This window comes from Monomorium pharaonis, chromosome 4 (assembly GCF_013373865.1).
Source record: "Monomorium pharaonis isolate MP-MQ-018 chromosome 4, ASM1337386v2, whole genome shotgun sequence".
Taxonomy (NCBI): domain Eukaryota; kingdom Metazoa; phylum Arthropoda; class Insecta; order Hymenoptera; family Formicidae; genus Monomorium; species Monomorium pharaonis.
This window is the reverse complement of record NC_050470.1, coordinates 4,329,620-4,349,172: the sequence shown is the minus strand read 5'-3', so window position 1 is coordinate 4,349,172 and position 19,553 is coordinate 4,329,620. Positions and strand designations below refer to the sequence as shown.

Genomic DNA, 19,553 nt, shown 5'->3' with positions numbered 1-19,553 from the left:
TAGTCATGGCGCAGAAGGAAGAATCAACGTTGTCATTAGAAATTAATTATGCAGATGGTTTGTCAGGTGGCTTTGCTTTGCGGTCCTCGCACATCTCTTCTAGGATTCTCCGACCTTGGTTGTTATTATTCTACGCAGAACGAATTCCGGTAGCTTTACCGACAGACAGCGTAAACGCGTTCGAGAGCGAGATTGTCGACGCCGGGTTCAAATCAAGACGCCGCCTAATCCAATCAGGGATGGTAATTGCGTGCGTAGCTCGGGGCCAGGAGAGCCATCGGGGGGTTGCTCGGAGGGAGGTAGGTAGGTGGGCGGCTGGCTGGCAGACTACATCCCCGAACCGTGAGGGGTGAGTCAGAGTTCAGCCCCAGTAAGGGCGCACGTTTGCTTGTCTCTCTCCCTCCCTCTCTCTCTCTCTCTCTCTCTCTCTCTCTCTCTTTCTCTCTCTTTCGTATCTAAATCAACCGCGCGTTTCCACGGTGCCGATTGAGCACGCAAATCCATTGCTACTGTGTGCACACTCTCCGCGGAAACGCATTACGCCCGTGCACTCTGCCAAAGGAAACCACTATCGAGGAAAGAGAAACCACCGATGCTTCGAAGGAGATTACAGTGGTTGATGATGATTGTAACTGTGAGTTTCGGCCGTTCAGCATTTCTAGTTATAAAACAATTATTTTTCATGCTGTATTCCATTTATATGTCTATGTTATTTAGATTCCATTTATATTTATATGTTATTTAGATTGTCTGCATTGTAAAAATATAAAATTTTGCAGATTTTGCATCATGTCATCTGACAGAAATAATTTTCTTGCCCAAACTCTGGCATTAATTTGTTTTTTTTTTACATTTAGTAAAATGAACTTTTTATTCCCCAATCAATCGCGTTCGACTCTGTGACCTAATGACGCACAAACAAAAGTCCTGTGTAAGCGTAAAATTTGGGATCTGGCAAAAATTGGCGAGTTGATTACACTGATACTAATACGACGTGACACACACACACCGACGCTCATGTCTACGTGAGAGAACCGGGTGTCTTCGTGGTGTGAGAGGCTCTCTCGGCGCAGCCGAGAAATTAAAGGTTATTCTCAAGCAAATTGTAAAAAAACACACGCACCACATTGTTCGTCCCGGCTATTTTCCCCCTGCGAAACAACCCTCGGCGATCCTAACTAGTATCGACAGTGCCCGCGTACACGATGTCTCGCCGAAGAGTAGCACGGGCAGCAACCATCGACTCTGTAATTTTGTACAACGCAGCCCATGTAACATGCTAAACATTCAATCATCGACGCTACATGCCCGGTTTTCAAAACCAACAACGCGCGTCAAAGTGAATTAAAGCGTTTTAAAGCAGAAATTAAAAACACTTTTTGAACAGAGCCCGAAATCCGATACGCTTTAATATTACACGCTAATCATTCTTCTTAATCTTAAAAGAGACCGCAAGTGCAAGTTCAGAGAATTCTAATTCATGTACAAACGGTTCCTACTATATCAACTTTCAGATAATAAATGAAAAAATTGTAGCAAACGTAAATTGAATTTTAATGACGGATCAAGGAAATAGAAATTTTAGAAACAATTGCAATTTTCCGAATCTATTAGAGGTTTGTTTGGAGAATATAATAAATAACAATGATACTGAAATCGGATTATGTACATTCTACGACACAGCACGTAGGTCTTTGTCACACGAGTGGAATTCTCATCGTTTTCAGCCCAACATAAAGTCGATATCTGTCATAATGCATATATACATACACGCTCGTTGATGTACGCAGACATTGCCGTCTGTGCGTGCGTGATAATGGTCCGGGATCACAGAAACTATCGGTTTACAGCTTACAGTCGAGTTCAGAACATCGATACACTTAGCAACCTTACATCTACAGTATATCCAAAAGAATTTTCCTAATAATCAGTATTTTTGTATATTTCTGCTACATTTCTCTTCTATATATTTCTTTTGACTTACATTCATGTATGTACATATGAATTAAGAAAATAAATTGTTTTTTGTAAGGCATAATAAATATAATAATAAAATATTGATTTATCGTCATGCATACAAAACAAATTAATTTTTAAATATTGTTTTGTTCAAAAATTCAATTTTAAATAGTGATTGGAATATCCTTCCGTTTTAATCTCATTATACCGAATATAATGTTTTTATATCTATTTTGTTTTGAGAAAAATGTATATCTTGCATTATTATATTGTATAATAGCTCAAATATTAAAATAAATGTAATTATATATATCTACTCGCGTAATATAATACATGTAATCTCTACTTTTCTTCTTTTATACTTCCCCCGTTTAAAAAACACGCTGTCCCATTGCAGATATGGCTGAAAAAAGTCTGATATTTCCAGCGTTAATTGCAAGCGAGATGATCGCCCGATTTGTTCCGTAGGCAAACTCCCGCCCGGGGATAACAGCGAACATCTCCATGAAATACTGAGGAAGTTCCGCGCCGGATCGCGCCGTTATACCTCCGATAAGCTCGTATTTTCTCGAACGCCAGACCCGACGCACCCCCTTACGAGCGCGCCATCATTCATACATCGTCGATTACCCAAAATAGATTTAATCAACGAGGCATTTTCGCAGCCGCCAGGATATATGCCGTCGCCCCTCCGCCCCCCTTCGCTCTTTCGCGATCCCTTCTCTCGTCCGATCATGACGAATCGGTGAGATCGGCCGCATATGCACTCGTGCGAACGCAAACACGCGACCCCCGCTGCGTTCATATTACATAGCATTCGGAACATATCGATACGTCACCAGAATCGTGCAGCACGGATATGTACGGAGTGTTCCTATTTAAGTATAATGATGGGCGTTCCGTTCACCGTTGGGGGTTAGGCGTCAGGAAATTTCGTTATTAAATGGCAATCCAGATGCATTGGTATATAAGTTACTGGAATTGCGGAAAGAATAACAAAAGATATTAAATTGTAATGATAGCCATTCCAATTATTAAATGCATCGACGCATCATCGATACCATCATTAATGAAAAGCAATGGATATAAGCGCATTACAATTAAATACATATATAACTATAGTGTAATTATGTCCAACTCTAGAAACTGTGAAATTTTTATCCAACTTTAAATCCACATTTCGCGGAACGAATCAATTTTCAGCAAGTAAAGAAACTTTCTAATAGTTGCACACATTTAGTAATGCAGATGAAGTGACGCTATATTAATTTCTGACAATGCAGTTATAAATGAAACACAAATGACATATTTCGCATGACTTTATGAGCACGTAACATATATTATGAGCGCGAAGCAATAAAGCCAACTGGCAATTCTACTCTGATCGAATCGTCGTCGACGAGCAGAATAACGGTTTCGAAGGATCGCAAAGGACTGCAAACGACCAAGACTTGTGTAACGTTACGACTATCGCAACGTAGATATCTATGTTCAAGAGAGTTACGACAATCGTATCGATATAACCCAAGTAATGCACAATGAGAATATTCTTTATTATTGACCAATATATCGATCGATGCTACAAGAGATTCAGAAAACGTCAAATTTAAAAAAACGTACGTATAAAAATTGGCTTTCGTACAGAAATCTAAAAAAATACAATTATATTAAAATGAGATAACTATGAAAAATAATAAATTATATTACATTTGGTTAAATAAGTTTTTGTTCAAGATATCTTACAAATTTGCATAATTTTTTTCAACAATACATGTAACATTTAAACTTAATTTTTTTCGTGTTTAGAGATCAAACAATCAGGTAAATATTTGACATCACAATATAATTAATATAATTGTCAATTTCTAAATACTTAATCTGTAAAAAAATTAATCTGTATCTCATATATTAATTCTTATTTACACGTTTTTCACTGCGTCTTATCGCGAAAGTTGCATTTACGTAAAGCGTAAATTAAATTAAATTTTGCACAAAAATATAACAACGTGCACAATTTCTGCATTTGAAAGAGAATATTACGTAAATAGAGACCAAGGCGGAGTATTTCTCGCAAAAATCCTCGTCAGATGTCGGCTTTGCGCCTTCCGTTGCGTCTGCCTTCTGCACGCGTGCGTCGTACGAACTTACAACGGCGGAAACGAACAGTTTCGCACCGCGTAATGATTTTCGGCGCTCATGCGTGAGCGGGCAGACGCGTGTGCGTGAACTAAAACGATTAGGAAGGTGAGAGCTAACACCGTATCACTCCCGTGAGAGAGCAGACGTGACGGCGCAAGAGACGAGACGTACAGCAACTTGGTACGGAACTGAATTACGCATAATTGGCCTGGCGAGTTTAAAATATATTTTCGGTGATGCGATTCCGTCCCTCTCAGAGGAACGGCCATTAGTCCAGCCGCTTACCTAACTGCGTACTCATTACACGTCCAACCTCATGACGGCAATCCCATTTTCGTAATCCGAGTCCGCCATTGTCCCGACCGATACATGAGATGATAAGGCACAAGCGCAAAATAAGAAAAATTTTAAGTGATCACGAGCGAATCCGCGAAAAAGAAATCGTAGAACGATTACGATCTTTCTCCGCGATTTCTTCAAATTTGCGAAATTACAGACAAACAGAGAAATCAGCGAATCTGTATGATTACATACGCAGGGATTTCAAATACTGTGTTTCTATTCACAATTTTAAATTAATTTTACAAACACTATACCTAAAACATAATACTCGTGAATATAATGTTCTTATAATACGATTTTTCAGTTTTATATAAATAAATGTCAAGATCCGTCATAAAAGAAACGTCTATACGGTTTACAATTTTACACAAATGCAACATTTTTAACTTCAACGGACAATGATAACAATAATTTACGTAATACGTGCACATGTCTTACACAATTTTTTGCTCGTTTCGATGAAATATTCATCCGCGCATTTTCTACAGCTCCCGCATTACGCGAACGGTCGAATAATCCTCTTTCGGACAGACATTATTAAATTTGTAACTCGATGTTGCATTAAAAGAACATCGGTGGCAAAGCGTAGTCGAAACTTTAAAAAATGTTTCACGATTTATATCAAATTTCGCGTAGAATTAATTTTAAAATAAGTACGAATTCCATCATATGTACCTTTTTCATATTTTTATAACATAGCTCCCACAAAGCATAAATTTCCGTGTATTACACTATGAATAACAATTATCTACAGATCTTCTGACTGTGTCGACGATAACGCGAGACTTTGTTACACGCAAATAAATTTTAAAACATGATTATTACATAAATGTTTTTACATTTCAAAAGTTACAATTTTTTTAAATAGTATTTTTACTGCTTACTCTCTTCTCTCCAAAATATTCCTCGTATTGTGAAAAATATAACTACAAATAAAACAATTGATTTGTCTTTATGCAGAAGAAAAAGAGAATCTTTACGAATACTCTAGAGCATAAGGCACAAATGCGTATAATTACCGATCAACAATTCCACAAGGGGAATAGCGGTCAGCATAGTTCCCTGATAAACGTCCGGCGGGGTTATTGCAAGCTCACCAATAAAATAGTTGTTCCGCGGGCCAATGAATGGGCCCCGCGAAGTTAACTACCGGCCCCGAGTATCCCCCAAGCGGAAACTATCAACGAACAATTCCGAAATCACCTAGTCCGCAATGGTACCCGCGGGATGAGAACTAAAACGACCGCTTCGCTGTTGCTGAGAAGGATATTATATGCAGAAAAAATGTATGTTAAAGATAAGAAAGAAAAAGGAGAAAGTCCAGAAGGAGAGGAATAGAAAAGAAATAAAATATAGTCGAACAAAAAACAAAAGAGTAAGGGAAAATGGAACTAGTGAAACGGGAAACAAAAAAAATAAGCGAAAAAAACGAAGAAATGCAGAGTGAAGGGAAATGGAAGGAGAAGAAACAGAAAGCAAGATAAACATGAAGAAAACAGGAAAGATCAGAAATAAAGCATGAAGGAAATGAGAAATATAAAGAAGCAAATAATAAGATAAATGAGAAGAAAACTAGAAAGACGGAAAACCGGAAAATGAGAAAATATAAGTGGCAATTGGAAAACAATTGAAGAGTTGGAGAATATCAGTGAGAGGGGGAAAAGGGACAGAAGAAAGAGGTAGATTCTGGACGAGTGCAAGTAAAGACAGAAAGAGAGGAGTAGAAGAGATTGAGAGAATGGATGGGAAGAGAAATAGACAAAGAGAGCGAAAGAGGGTGGGCAATGGTAGTCGGGAAGGCTGTCGGAGCCACCTATTATCGGGAAATTAAAGGCAGTAACTCATCTCGGGACTTCTATTAGACTTTCCCTGGTCAGGGCGGTCGATATTACTTTTGATATGAACGAGCCACTAAATTAATATCCACAATGCACTGGCAATTATGAACGGCCCTTATTCCATCCCTTCTCCAGTTGCCGACGATATCGAGGGTGCGTCGATTATACGTGCTGACATCACGATTTTCAAGACGCATTCGGGGAATATTGCACTGCCCATAATCCAATGATTGATGATTAAAGTAAAATAGCATCATTGACACATCTTCAATCAAATAGCAAAGACTAAGAAAATATTTTGTAAATAAGAAAAAAACGAAAAGTATCGATTATTAACGCAAGATAGAGCAATATTAATTATTTTGCCATAAAAGATAAAAATAATTTAAGAGATTACATATTTCAAATATAACAAATTTTAATTCTATAAGTTTTAATAGTATTTTTTCAAAATGAAAAAATTTTGATAAAAAGGTTCTTTTTATATTCGATTTTCGGGAAAAAATTTAGTCTGTGCAAGTGGAAAATCCTGACAATATCTTTGCATATAAGAATTATCAGAGACGCCTTGTGAATCGTCGAAGTGAAAGTTCTCGTAGCATTGCGACAGCATGCCTTCCGATAGCACGCACGTGCTGGTCAGAGAAGAGACAGAGTGCGACACGCGCTGGACCGAAAGGAAGGACTATTCTGCGACGTCAGCGTGACCGTGCGGGATGATCGCGGTCTTTCTGCAGATTTATGAGGACATGCGGAAAGCAACGCATCTTTTTCTAATTCGATAAGGCCGACGGCCTATCTGCGAAATTGACCAAGCACGTTCACTCGGTTGTGGGTGCCGCAAGAATGATGTAAAAAGATATATTTGTGTTGCAGGATTAAATGGAGCTTTGCGAAGCGAGTAATTTCGTGTTACCATTCCATTTGAATATTATGACATATCATTCGAAATAAGTGAAACAATAATAAAGAGTAACAATTTTTTTTTAACAATATTTACGTTGGTATTAATTCTCTGTAAAATATTCCGGCGACGCCATGTCACACTCAATTTAGTTTTTTTTTCCGATACGTCACGCTTGTTTCGCTCAAAGCAACAATCAATGACGATTTCGAGGATTTCCGGAATCCCTTCTGCCGAGGGATAACATCTGCGACTGGCACGTTTACATGGCTGGCGCGTTTTCCGCTAGTCGATTGGGAACGATTATTCATTTCGTTCCCAAAATTTTTATAACGTGATTATAACTATTGTCTTTCTGCAACTATTCTTCGTTGATACAACAGTTGAATTTCAAGTGCGGTTAATTTCGCATCGAAGACGCGGATAAGAAAAAGACATTAAATAATTTTACTGTTTGCTTGCAATTGCACAGATAACAGTATATCATCAAAATGTTTGATTATATGTTATTCTACTCAATTTCGTGGGCAAGTATGTCGAAGTCACGTTATCGTTGAAAGGGACAAAGATGTCAATGTTTCGTGCACGATGTCAGAGACTGTTGAAGACAGTCATGGCCGATATTCGAGGGTTTCCAATTACGTGGTAGCACTTTGTATCCCGCGCTGCTTCCCTTCTGGCGGAATGACTTTCGTCGAAATGAAAAAGAAACGCGGCGTCGCGTGAAGCGAAAAGGATGCGGAATTGGGCGAGGGCTGGCGAGAACTTCGGCAGACCGTCAAATTATTTAGCGGAGTGTGTAAAACGTGGGTAACATGCGAAGTTGCACTAGATTATATTAATTGCGACGCTCGACAAGGAATTCCTATCAAAGCAGCACGGGGAACAGTGAATATTAACTCCGTTTAATGTCAGTTTCAAACGAACAAAGATATGTATTTTACGAGAGAGAAAGACAGACTTACTTGGAATCCGATGGCTGCTTCCGGAATTACAATTATCTTGAAATTAACTCATTAAGTACAACAGAATTATTACACACACTTAAGACACCATCCTGAATCACTTTTGAGTTGATGAACGATTAGCTGTCACAAGAATTCTCATTAATATAGTGCATTAAATAGAATTATTAAATAAAATCCCGGATATAATAAAAGATTAATTAAGGATAATTAAAATTTTTTTTTGTTATTTAAAACTTTCGTATTCTAAATTTTTATGCTCACGTTCTAGTTTGATGTGTAATACTCGTTACTTCGAGTTTTTGGTATTAATGATAAAATACGTTTCGTTAAAATGACAATCTCTTTAACACCGTGATAAAATTTTATGGATAACAATAACGCACGGTGTTACAGTTATTCATGGTTACCAATGAAGCAGCTCACAAAGTTCTTATTCGTGATCTGACCGAAGATCTCGTCCAAAAAACCTTCTTAAATCTCAAATGCGGCAGATGGTGAGCCCTAGACGGCAATATAAACCATGACCCTCCTGGTATGTTAATCGGTTGTAATACTGATGAATTTACGATGCGGTGTGACTCTGCCCGCGACCGACTCGTCGGCATTTCAACCCGAATGAACATATTTCAGCTGTATTCGGTTGCTCGCATGTTGCAGTGACATGGCGATACAAAGCGACCGACTTGACGCGTGAACTACAGGGTGATCCATATAGAATAACGTATGTATTTATTTAAAAATATCATACTTTAACTACGTATAATTTAAAAAAGTGTACGATTTAATTCTACATAAATATCTCGTGGACGGTGAAAATAAAATTAATCATTCTTCTGCAAAATAGCTCCAGTGACTTTAGCTTCTCAAAGCGGTTTATGTAATTTAAAGCCAAAATGCATACTATACTTTTCCGGATATGTGCTCAAACTACGGTGTAAAATATTCAACTCATTGAAATATTAACATACGGATATTTAGAAGGATTATTTCCTGTCCGCCGAAACAGTCGCAGATTAAATTTCGCAGCGCCATTTTCTGGCATTCGTGTCAAACTGCAGTTTTTCAACTTCCCAAATTAATTTAGCGTTTCGTAATGCGCTCTCCCGATGCGTGTAACTCATCCTGCGTCCTCGGTAAATGAATTTATTCGCGCAGCTTTCCCAACACGCTCGCGATGGCACGTACCTCCTACGCCCACGCAAGTGGGCACAAGTATGGTGCCATTACAAGCTGCACCTCGCTTCGCCGAAGGTCACGAATTCCAATAGCTCTTGTGCGGTTTGCACTGTTGAGCTCCGCCATTCGTTTGTGAATCATCACGCTCGGACGTTGCTTCGGAATAGGCGAACTGTCTCTCCACCACAAGTATGAAAGCTTGAGACGTTTTGTTAAAAATTTGACAGTTTATTGCCAGATTATTTTTAAATATATACGCAGAAAATGTTCTATAGAAATCTTGAGAGATACAAGATAAAGGAGTTAATTTTTGTATCTTTGTAAATGTATTTTAAATTATATCTAAGTGAGCTAATATTTTAATTATCCACTATTTCACTTAGAACTTTCTAGCTAGGAATGGAATTATAAAAAAAGTGTTTTACTTTTAAAAGAAAGAGAGGAAGAGACTTTCTGTTAAATAACGCGAATAGATCTTTAAATAATAATCTTTTAATAAAGCCAGTAATTCCTCTAAAATAACGCTACGTTTAATTTCATCGAAAATTGTACTTCAAAGAAGTGCAAAATCACAACTCCGGAGGATAGCCGTCGGCTGCACGGTTGGTTTACGCGAGCAGGAAGGAACCGCGATAAGGGAGCTCTCGCCATTTCCGTTCCGAGGGACAACATGGGAAATCGTTCTGTGGAATGAATAAAAAGGGACGCTAATGAGGCCCCTCACGCTCACGGTTTGCGGAAATCGCCCGCCATTCGCGATAAGAGCGATCGAGACGATTCACTTCGTGCAAACATTTGTTTCTTCTGTCTCTATAATCGCCATAAAAATCGCAAAGGACGAATTATTAAATTCTCTCTTCTTATTATTTATTAATGAAAGCTATTAAGAGATTTAATTATAATTTCACAAAAAATCACCAAGACTTATGTTTCAATAAAAGAATTCATTAACTTAATTTAAAACGTAATTGTAAATTTATGATAATAATAAATCTGGCAAGGTGCTCTGTTACTTTTTAACTTCGTACTTAAAATAAATGTCGGTCTGTAGGGGAGCGTCGCATAAATCCATGTACAAAGCGGATTCCTGTCTGGAAAGCAAGACATTCGCAGTCCGCAACACCGTGCGAAATTCATTGCAAGGAGGAGACAAATCAGGCGCGCGAAATTAACAGCGCGCATGCATAATTAACGCTGCTCGCGCAGTCACGCACACGCAATTCCATGTGCGTGAAATCGAATCGAATCCATCTTACCGAATTCGCAACTCGACTCTTGCCTGCCAAGAACCTTCAATATCTTTCGATCAAATATATTTGTAATATAATATCAATCAAGGTAAAAATTAATAAAAAGAACTCTTCTTTTGAATCTATAATTTCGTTTTTTTTTTTAGATACGTTTTTTATATATATCTAAATCATTGTTTTTAAAGCTTGTTTACCCCAATGCAGCTAAACTTTAAACTTGGTTTAACTTACATTCTATCCTTTTCTAATTCTTAAGACTAAAAAAAGAGAAAGAGATAGAGAGTAAATTAAATAGAATTTAAAGTTAAATTATATTGGTGTAAGCGGCCTAAAGTATTTAAAAACGTTTGCAATTTGAATAAAAGAATATTTCATAAAACTTGCAACCAAAATAGATTTCTCTAAACTTATTAATAACTCACCGATTTACTAGGCTCTTATTAAAATTTAATGATCAGCCAAAATACGTTTTTCGCAGCATTATAACGTCATAACGTCAGATCTTAGCTGCAACATTGCACTCGCCGAATAGAAAGACAAGAGAGGGTAAGTTGTAATTGCGCGGTTGCACATGGAAATTGCGAAGCTGCAAATCTGGCGTCTGCCATACAGTTGAGTGGCGTAAAGGACTTAGCCGCGACGGCGGCGTCGACTGGTGCGAATGCAATTAACCCTTAACCTGCGACGCGAAATTTTGATGCGGTTATCTATAACGCGATTAATTAACAAACTTGCGTAATTCGGCCGCGCCGTGTTTCGCTGCGACGCGTAATACGACAAAATCAAAATTAACAACAAATCATGAGAGTGATACGTAACAATTTTCACCCTAACAAGAAGTAATTGCTAATTAATATAATTTCATTACGAGTGTTAATTATGTCACAAATAGACCACAATATACACGATCGTAATCATCGATTATGATGTTACGATATTAATTTTGTCTAGTTTTTCTCCTTGGGATTTATTTTAAATCCCATTGTATTTATTTATTGCAACTGCATGTACTGCAAACACATCACACACATAAAAAATCACGAAATAAATTAGTATCTTATGTACTACATCCCGTGTTGCTCATTAATGATAACATTACTTAATGAGTGACACCAGATCAAGATGAAATTTTTCACATATGTCTTAAGTTTTGATATTTATTTGGCGCGGCTAAATAGCACATGAACTGTGCAAACAAAAAAATCCTATTGATATAAATTGCGAAAAATAGATCGGTATATTTTGTCTCGTATCGAGTAGAACACTCTTAACTGTAACCAAAATTGCAAATTCAGCTCCGACACTCAACGCTGGAAACAGCGACGCCACTTATTTGTCCGTCGACGCAACGCCCGATACTCGCGATCGTGAAAATTCCAGCAGAACATTAATGGCCGTTATCGACGACATATGCGGCCGCTGTGCCACGTGCGTGGAAAATCCGCAACGCGCCAAGGGAGAAAGTTCGACATCTGTCCGCAACGCGGTCGCAGTAATGCGCGCGTATTGCGTCGCGTCCGATAAATGCGATGCTTGTGACGTCTTTATGATGCGTGTCGTTCCACGCATATTGAACATCCACAATACTGAGATAAATAGATAGATCGTTTACGTTATATTTATTTTACTTTGCGAGATTTTTGTCGTCTTTTTTATGTCTTCATAATGATAAAAAAATCTATGTATACATTTCACAAATTGCTAGAAAAATAATGTATAAGAAAAAAAGTTTTATATATTGTTAATGTATATGTTAATGTACATGTAATCTGTGTGTAAATATATAAAAAATAAAAGTTAAAATAAAATTTATATATATATAATATTTATATATAAAATTATATATATATAAGCTTTATTTAATGTTTTTTCTTGCAATGTAATTGAAGTTAACAAACTATATGTTACTTCTAAATAATTTTAAGATCTTGCATACATAGTAATGTAAAAATATAGTATACTGTAAAAATTGATCACGTACACACATGTATATTAAAGCAAAAACTTTCAATGGCTTAATATACATCAAGGACTTTTTATTTTCAATTTAATGTACACGAATTTAAATCCACCGCAAAAAAAAACCCGAAACCAAAGTCACCGAATAATAAATTCGCTCCCTTCATTTATGCACGATCTGTTCCATTAATAAACAAATAACGACGCATAAAGGGGTTAATGGTCCTCCCCTCGTACCGCAATAAAACTCATCTTTCTTACACATCACGACTTGAGCGTGCCACGAAGAGATGTACGCTGAGATCCACCGCGGAAGAAGAAACGAAGGAAGAAGAAAAAAGGTGCTCTCTCGACAAGGTGGAGGGAAACGGGGAAGAGAAGAGTAGGCCGAAGGAACGAAGGAACGAAGAGCGTCGAGTGTATCTTGCAGTACAGTAGCCACACCGAAGGTGTATTCATAGCGGGGCCCAAAGTGTTGGATGCTCGTGGGACGTTCGGGCCCCTTGCAGAAATACGATGGAGACGGTAGGGCAGAAGAGAGAGCATGAGGAGAAGAGGGACCAGAGCACCGGGAGGGAGTCAGCGCGTTCCGTCTTACCTTGTAATTTACTCACCGCGAGCCTCAGGCTATCCATCTCGTGGCATAACTCAGGGATGGACCCTGATGGGCCCCTGAAGTACCTCGCAAAGGAGGTTGCTACGCAACTTACTGAACGCATTCAAACTTTTTTGAGAGAGAGTCTTAGCTTTTCCTCGAAAAGGTCTAAAGAATTACAAAAGAAATCAGCGAGACTTAATAAATTTACAATAAAAAAATATATCTGCTCATAAAATAATTTATATGCTATGTATTTTATAAATAGAACAATAAATAATTTTAAAAAATTTCTTTTTGGAAATATTTTTCCATAATTTACTATCTCCTAATTTACTCTTCTCTTCCTCTCTTCTCTTAGCAAATGTAATTTTTTTTCTGTCACAATAAGCAATATCTAATTATCTCATTATCTAATTAACGACGTAGCACGGTTTTTTTTAAGTAAAATGCCGAAAATTAAAAAAAATTTTTTAATAATTAAAAATTTAATTTTAAATTTAATTTTAAAATAACGAAATGTAATAAGTAATATTATTTTATTAAATTGCCTTTTATAAAATCTCATAATTTTATTCATTAATTACAAAGAAAGTTTGCGATTTATAATAGCCATAGCGCTATTGAAATTATATAACTCCGACACGAAAATTTTATAAAATCTTAATAATTTTCCCACTGATATACCGATTCGTTTATAATGCAATTTTATTACATTTCGATGGTAACGTTATGGAAAATAGATAAATCGATTGCCTGAACTACAACTAGATTAGTAGTCATGACGTAATTGAGCGATTGACGATGCCACGAAGAAAAACGGCAGTTATCCGCAGGCGCAACAACATCACGGAAATAATAGACGCGGATATAACGCGATCGTAAATTCTATTATCTTCAATGGCACTATTTGTCACGTTCGATCGACCAGGACTATCTCCACCTCAATACACAGGATGCCTCCAGCAAAGTGCGTTCTTTTTTTATTACAAAAATTTAGCTTTAGATTGAGAGTTGAGAATATACAACTATTTTTAGTAAATTAAAAAGAGACTAAGCAGAGAAATTAAATTTGACTGTTACCAATGACATATGCAACATGATTTGCATATTTCCTCAAAAATTTCAGGACCAATTCAAAATTCACATAATGAACCTAAACTTTTGAAATATTCTTTTTTAATAAATATTGTAAAAAGAATTTTTCAATACTTCCAAATGCGGTTTTTTTACGCAACTATTTTACCAATAAAGCACGTCACTTAGCACGTCCCTGTGCTCGAAGACGAGCTTCAATACGACGCTGCATACGTTTAGCTAAATTACACTCTATATACACCGTTATTATTTCACGGATGCCGTTGATGCCCTCTCACGCCCGACGCCTTTTTCTCGTCCCCCCTCGCTCTCTGGACCTTTCCGCCTTCACTGAGCTGAAGCCCTCGGTCGTGGCACGACGAAAAAGTGATGGACCACGTATCGCGGTAGGTACGTACCTGCCCGTATCACTTCTTGATTGAGCTCAACGTGGGCGAAAAAACGCGCACACGCGAGCAGCAATGCGTGCGGAACGCGGCGACGAGTAAATATTATCGCACAGCTTGCGATTCGTGATTCAGGCGTGACGTTAACCCTCTTGGGAAAAGTGGTCTCATTTGAATTCGCATACGTTTTATTTCTCTTCTCCTTTTGATACCGAGATTTGTAGTTTAATCTTCGAGTCGTGCCCTAAGAAATTCGTGACTATAAAATATCTTAACTCGTTAATTGTCTCTCAGATATAACACTACTAGCATAAAATCTTTATACATAGTATAGATACACACACACACACACACACACACACACACACATATATATATATATATAGCATTATGTTAAAATTTAAGAGCAAGCAATAATGTAAAAGTTGCCGCAGTTTGATACAATATAAAAAGAAAATTATGCCACATAAGAAGATATATCCCACTAAATAAATAAAATATTAATAATAGTAAAGAGATTAATCTACTGTCCAAAATTACGGCTATGTCATGTACGGTGAGAGGAGAAGATAAATGAATAAAAAGGAAAAATAAATACGAGAGAAAAGGGAAATGTCAGGAAAAATGTAAAGAGTTACATCCTGCAAAAATTATCCTTATTAATGGGCCAAAGTTCGTAGAAATTATTACGACGACGACTGCAAAAGTGCAATACCGTGGCGCATTTTTCTTCGAAAAAGTTTTGCACACCGCGCGTAAATTATACCTAACCTAACGCGAGAGAGTTTTACAGAAATATTATTGCTTCGCACGGATCATACTTTGTTCTTTTGGATTCTTTTTCAAGAAAATCTTGTCACCTAAATCGTTTATCAAAAATTTAATCGTTTAATTAATGATTTAACGGTTTAATCCTCAAGGTGCTTTAACGGTTCGTTAATCGGTTGAAAGAGGCTTCTCGTATTATGCCGTTCTGAAAGCGCTGCGTAATCTCTTCCCTAATCGAGGTGTTAAATCATGCACTCGGCAAGAAAGTATACGACAACATATCAAGCAATAATGCATGTTTAAATTTCAACCCGATGATTAAACCCCATCGGGATAACGCTGATTAGCGGGACCGAATTCTTTCAGCCGGTCCTTGCGGTTTTTATCCTCTTGCCAAAATGGAGCGTCCCCTGATACCGCTGTATAAATTAGCCCTAATTACAGTTTATATATATATTATCATTATATTGTCGAATTACACTTGATTAATATTATTATTTCGCAAGTTCTTCTCGCGCTGCCGACGTTTTATCCCGCGATGCAACGAAAAGTGCTGGTCATCTCAGCACAACGCCGATGCTAATGTAACCGTGTTTCTTCGCGGCACATTCCCGTCGTGAAATTTTATTTCGATCGTAAAGCGCAAGATAGAGTTGCTTCGGGAATATTACGAACTGTAACAATTGCACAACGACGGTACTAACATACGCGTACGTTCTACAAAATTTTAAGTTTTTACAGACTCCGTTTGCATGTTAATTCATCGAAATTTGTGCTGGCGATGCAAATAAGCTTCTTCTCTCTCTTCCATCACTATTGACCATGCAAAAATCGAGCTGCGCGAAGCACTCTACGGTGGTCGGAGAAACAAGTAAGAAATCAAAATGCGCGAGTAGCATCGGATTAGACAGATCTCTCTCTCTCTCTCTCTATTATTCATCGAAGTATATTACGCGACCGTGCTTGCCGGGCGCATAAATATGCGCCGGCATCTCGACCGGGGAGAATTTGTATCTCACCGCAATGCTATCCGCGCTAATCGATAGATTTGAAAGTCATGGCTCGCGTCGGCCATTTGAATTTCAGATGCGAGATCGCGGGAGCAATATGACAATCTTAGTGGCAGTTTTCAGCCACCTCGGAGCTGAGGCTCTGGAAAGGAAGGAAGGAAGGAAGCAAGAAAATGACTAACGCAGCGGGTGAGCGAATGGACAGTAGAGCCTTATCATCGGACGTGCTTGTAACTTCCGCATTTGGTCGGCTTGTAAATCTATGTCAACGCCGTGCGGCTGATTATTAATCGGAAATCGCACAATCATAACGGAGAACTATAAATTAACCGGGTTACGCCCAAATAAATGTACTTTCCATATAAGCAAAATAGTTAAAGAAGTGTCTCGTAAATGTTTTTGTCTCAAATCCAGTTGAGAAATATCTTATAATATTAATATCTCCAATAATACGCTTTCCGCCTTCGCGAGAGTAAAAAATCATTCCCGTCTCTTTGTTCCGTTTATTCGCGATATCGTAACAAAGATCTCAACGCAATCCTCCAATGCGATAAAGACGCGGCCGTGACATCGAATGATTCTTCGAGAAAGCAGCGTCCTAGAAGTTACAAAGAGTCTCTTCCGCGCTCTAAGTAATCAGACATGCAAAATTCTTCTTTTGTGCCCCCTACCCTTCTTCTCATCACCCGTTTCGACCCTTTCTACTTCGAGCCAACTGGAGCTCTCTTTTTTCTCATCGCCTTAATCGAACCACCGCTTGATTTCGACGATACTTTTAGGCACCCCGTTTGATGATCCAACAGCTTTCTCTCGCTTTCTGTAGGAACCCCGATGAACTCCCAGGCTCATTAGTTAAATCAGTGATATACGAACTCTTTGTCTCTCCTTTTATCTATTCCTTCCTTCGCAAAAACCTATTGTAATCTGGGACAGCCATTTTCCCGTCCTCCCAGCGTTTCCTCAGCAAAAGTTTTTATTCGCATGTAAATGATGATGATCAACTATGACTATAGAATTTATGTGACTTGGTAATTTTGTTGACACGTTCCATGTCAAACTAATTTTATCTGATTTGTTCATCTCATACCTTTCGTAGGTCATTGATGACCCATATGGTTATTACATTTATAAAATAAAATGTATTAAAAAATGTATTTTATACCTCAAACAAAAACTGATCGCAGCGCCGCCTGCGTAAATAATAATATTATGACAATAATAATATTATGATAATAATAATATTAAAGTAAACAATAATAATATTAAAGATTATTTTACTTTAAAAATTAAGTAAAAAAATTTTTAAATTGATATTCAGCATTTAATAATTTAGCATGTAATATTATAACAGCAAATAATATTCAGCATGTAATAATTGAATAATTATTAATGTAAGTTTGCTTAAAATATTAATTTAAAGTACAAAATAATTTTATTAAATCTTGACTTTTTGATCGGCAATTGTCAGTTTTAGCTTTTTTCTTAAAAAAAATTTTAAAACGTATATCAATGAATTGGTTATTCTATTATTAATGCTCTATTACTAATACAGTACACAACAATTAATAAATGGCAATAGTGGAGCTCGCTTACGAAACATCGGACATTATTAGGTCGCACGCGAGTTTCCGTTTTAAAAAGATTTATTTATCGGCTGCCATGCGAACCGGCAATTAATTATCTCGTCTCGAGTAACGACCAGCGGAATGAGAGGGCGAAATTAATTCAATTTAACACACGCAAACGCGCGCGCGCAAGGATTCGCTATCACTCTCTTTCTCCCTTTTTCCGCTCTTCCCCCCTCCCCTTCTCTCTCTTTTTTTCTCTTTTCTCGCAATGTCAAAAGAGAAACAAACGGGCCGCCTGCCACTTATGCACAACGCGTGCGCGCGGCCGGCTGCAATTAAAACTGAGTAACAATTAGCCCTAAGGAGCAAAGTTCCGGCCAAATACGTGACCCTCTAAAACGCAAGTGCAAACGTGAATCCGCAAGCATTCTCCCTTTTTTCCTTTTTTCTTTTGGGGCTACACTCGGCTTTCAAGCTACGTTCCTTTTTTCCCGACTCTTTCTTTTCACTCTCCCAGCCGTGAAACATTGAACTCTTAAACGCACATCCGATACCTGCACGTGGACAAAATAATTTAATTTCCGGAAAATTATGTTCTATTAGACACTTTTTTTATTTATTTACAACATATATTTAATTATATACAAAAAGGACGGAGAAAAAATTCGAAACTCTATGTCGAACATGAAATTATACTTCAAATAGAATTTTAAAATGTAATACTTTGAGACGTAAAACAATTAAAAAAAAATAAAAAATTCATAAATTATAAATTTGAGCACAAAATCGCAGTAATCAATGGCCCCATCATTCTAGTAAAATTTCATTAATTTTACACAAATCTAATTTTCTAAAACACAAAATAACTAAGCGAGGCAAATGTACAACTCGTAGCAGCCGTAACTCATTGCAAGCAGAGATCAAAAATCACGCTACGTACTTCGCGAGTACTGCTAACCACAGTAAAATCCGATACGTGTTGCAATTTCGTCCTGCGGAATGTGAAACAACCGGTCGCGACTTATAGGATTGGTGGAAAACAGCAAGCATAATATTCCATGTCAAATAAAGACGCGCGTGCACGACTTTTATATATAATTTGTAAGAAGATAAAAATGTAAAGTAAAAGTGCCGACAAATAAAATGTACTATTTCCACATATCCGGTCGACCTCGAAAAAGATGTCTAACGATGATCTCGATGGGATTGAACACCGATGAGAGGTCGGTGACTCGGATGTACCAAGTGACTATAATGAGTTTCGAGATATGTAGGTAATTATAAGTGTCTCCCGGCTTTAACAAGAATATACTATTATGATACTAGGCTTCGTGTAGCTGCAATGATAGGATGCGTCCAAGAATAAATTTAAGGATAAAATGCTTTCAATCTTCAGAAATTTCCATTAATTAAATGTCAAGAAAATTAGAGCACTATGAGACAAAATCTCTTTTATTAACCAGCATCCTCCGGCATTAAAGTGTTTCTGCCATCTCGAAAGCGAACTTTTATTTACTTGTTTTTATAATAGAAACAGTCAGAAATAATATTGCTTCTAATTGGGAAAATAAAACAATTGTAACTTGAAATTAC

At 37.4% G+C, this 19,553-nt stretch overlaps 1 protein-coding gene across 9 annotated transcripts in view; it reads right to left on the bottom strand.

Moving 5' to 3' along the window:
* The window catches only part of LOC114253999, a 419,778-nt gene that overhangs the window by 295,935 nt on the left and 104,290 nt on the right, over positions 1-19,553 (bottom strand). For 7 of the 9 annotated variants that reach the window (XR_004962849.1, XR_004962850.1, XR_004962848.1 and 4 more), the window contains exon 6: positions 14,627-14,858. The exons of 1 other annotated variant lie outside the window; for it this stretch is intronic. Coding sequence is in view for 4 of the 8 variants with exons in the window: in XM_036285528.1 (XP_036141421.1) it covers positions 14,627-14,858 (232 nt within the window). In the remaining 4 variants the exon portion in view is untranslated. Of the gene's footprint in view, positions 1-14,626; positions 14,859-19,553 lie in introns of those variants that run through there. One more of the 9 variants, XR_004962851.1, reaches the window with a different exon arrangement.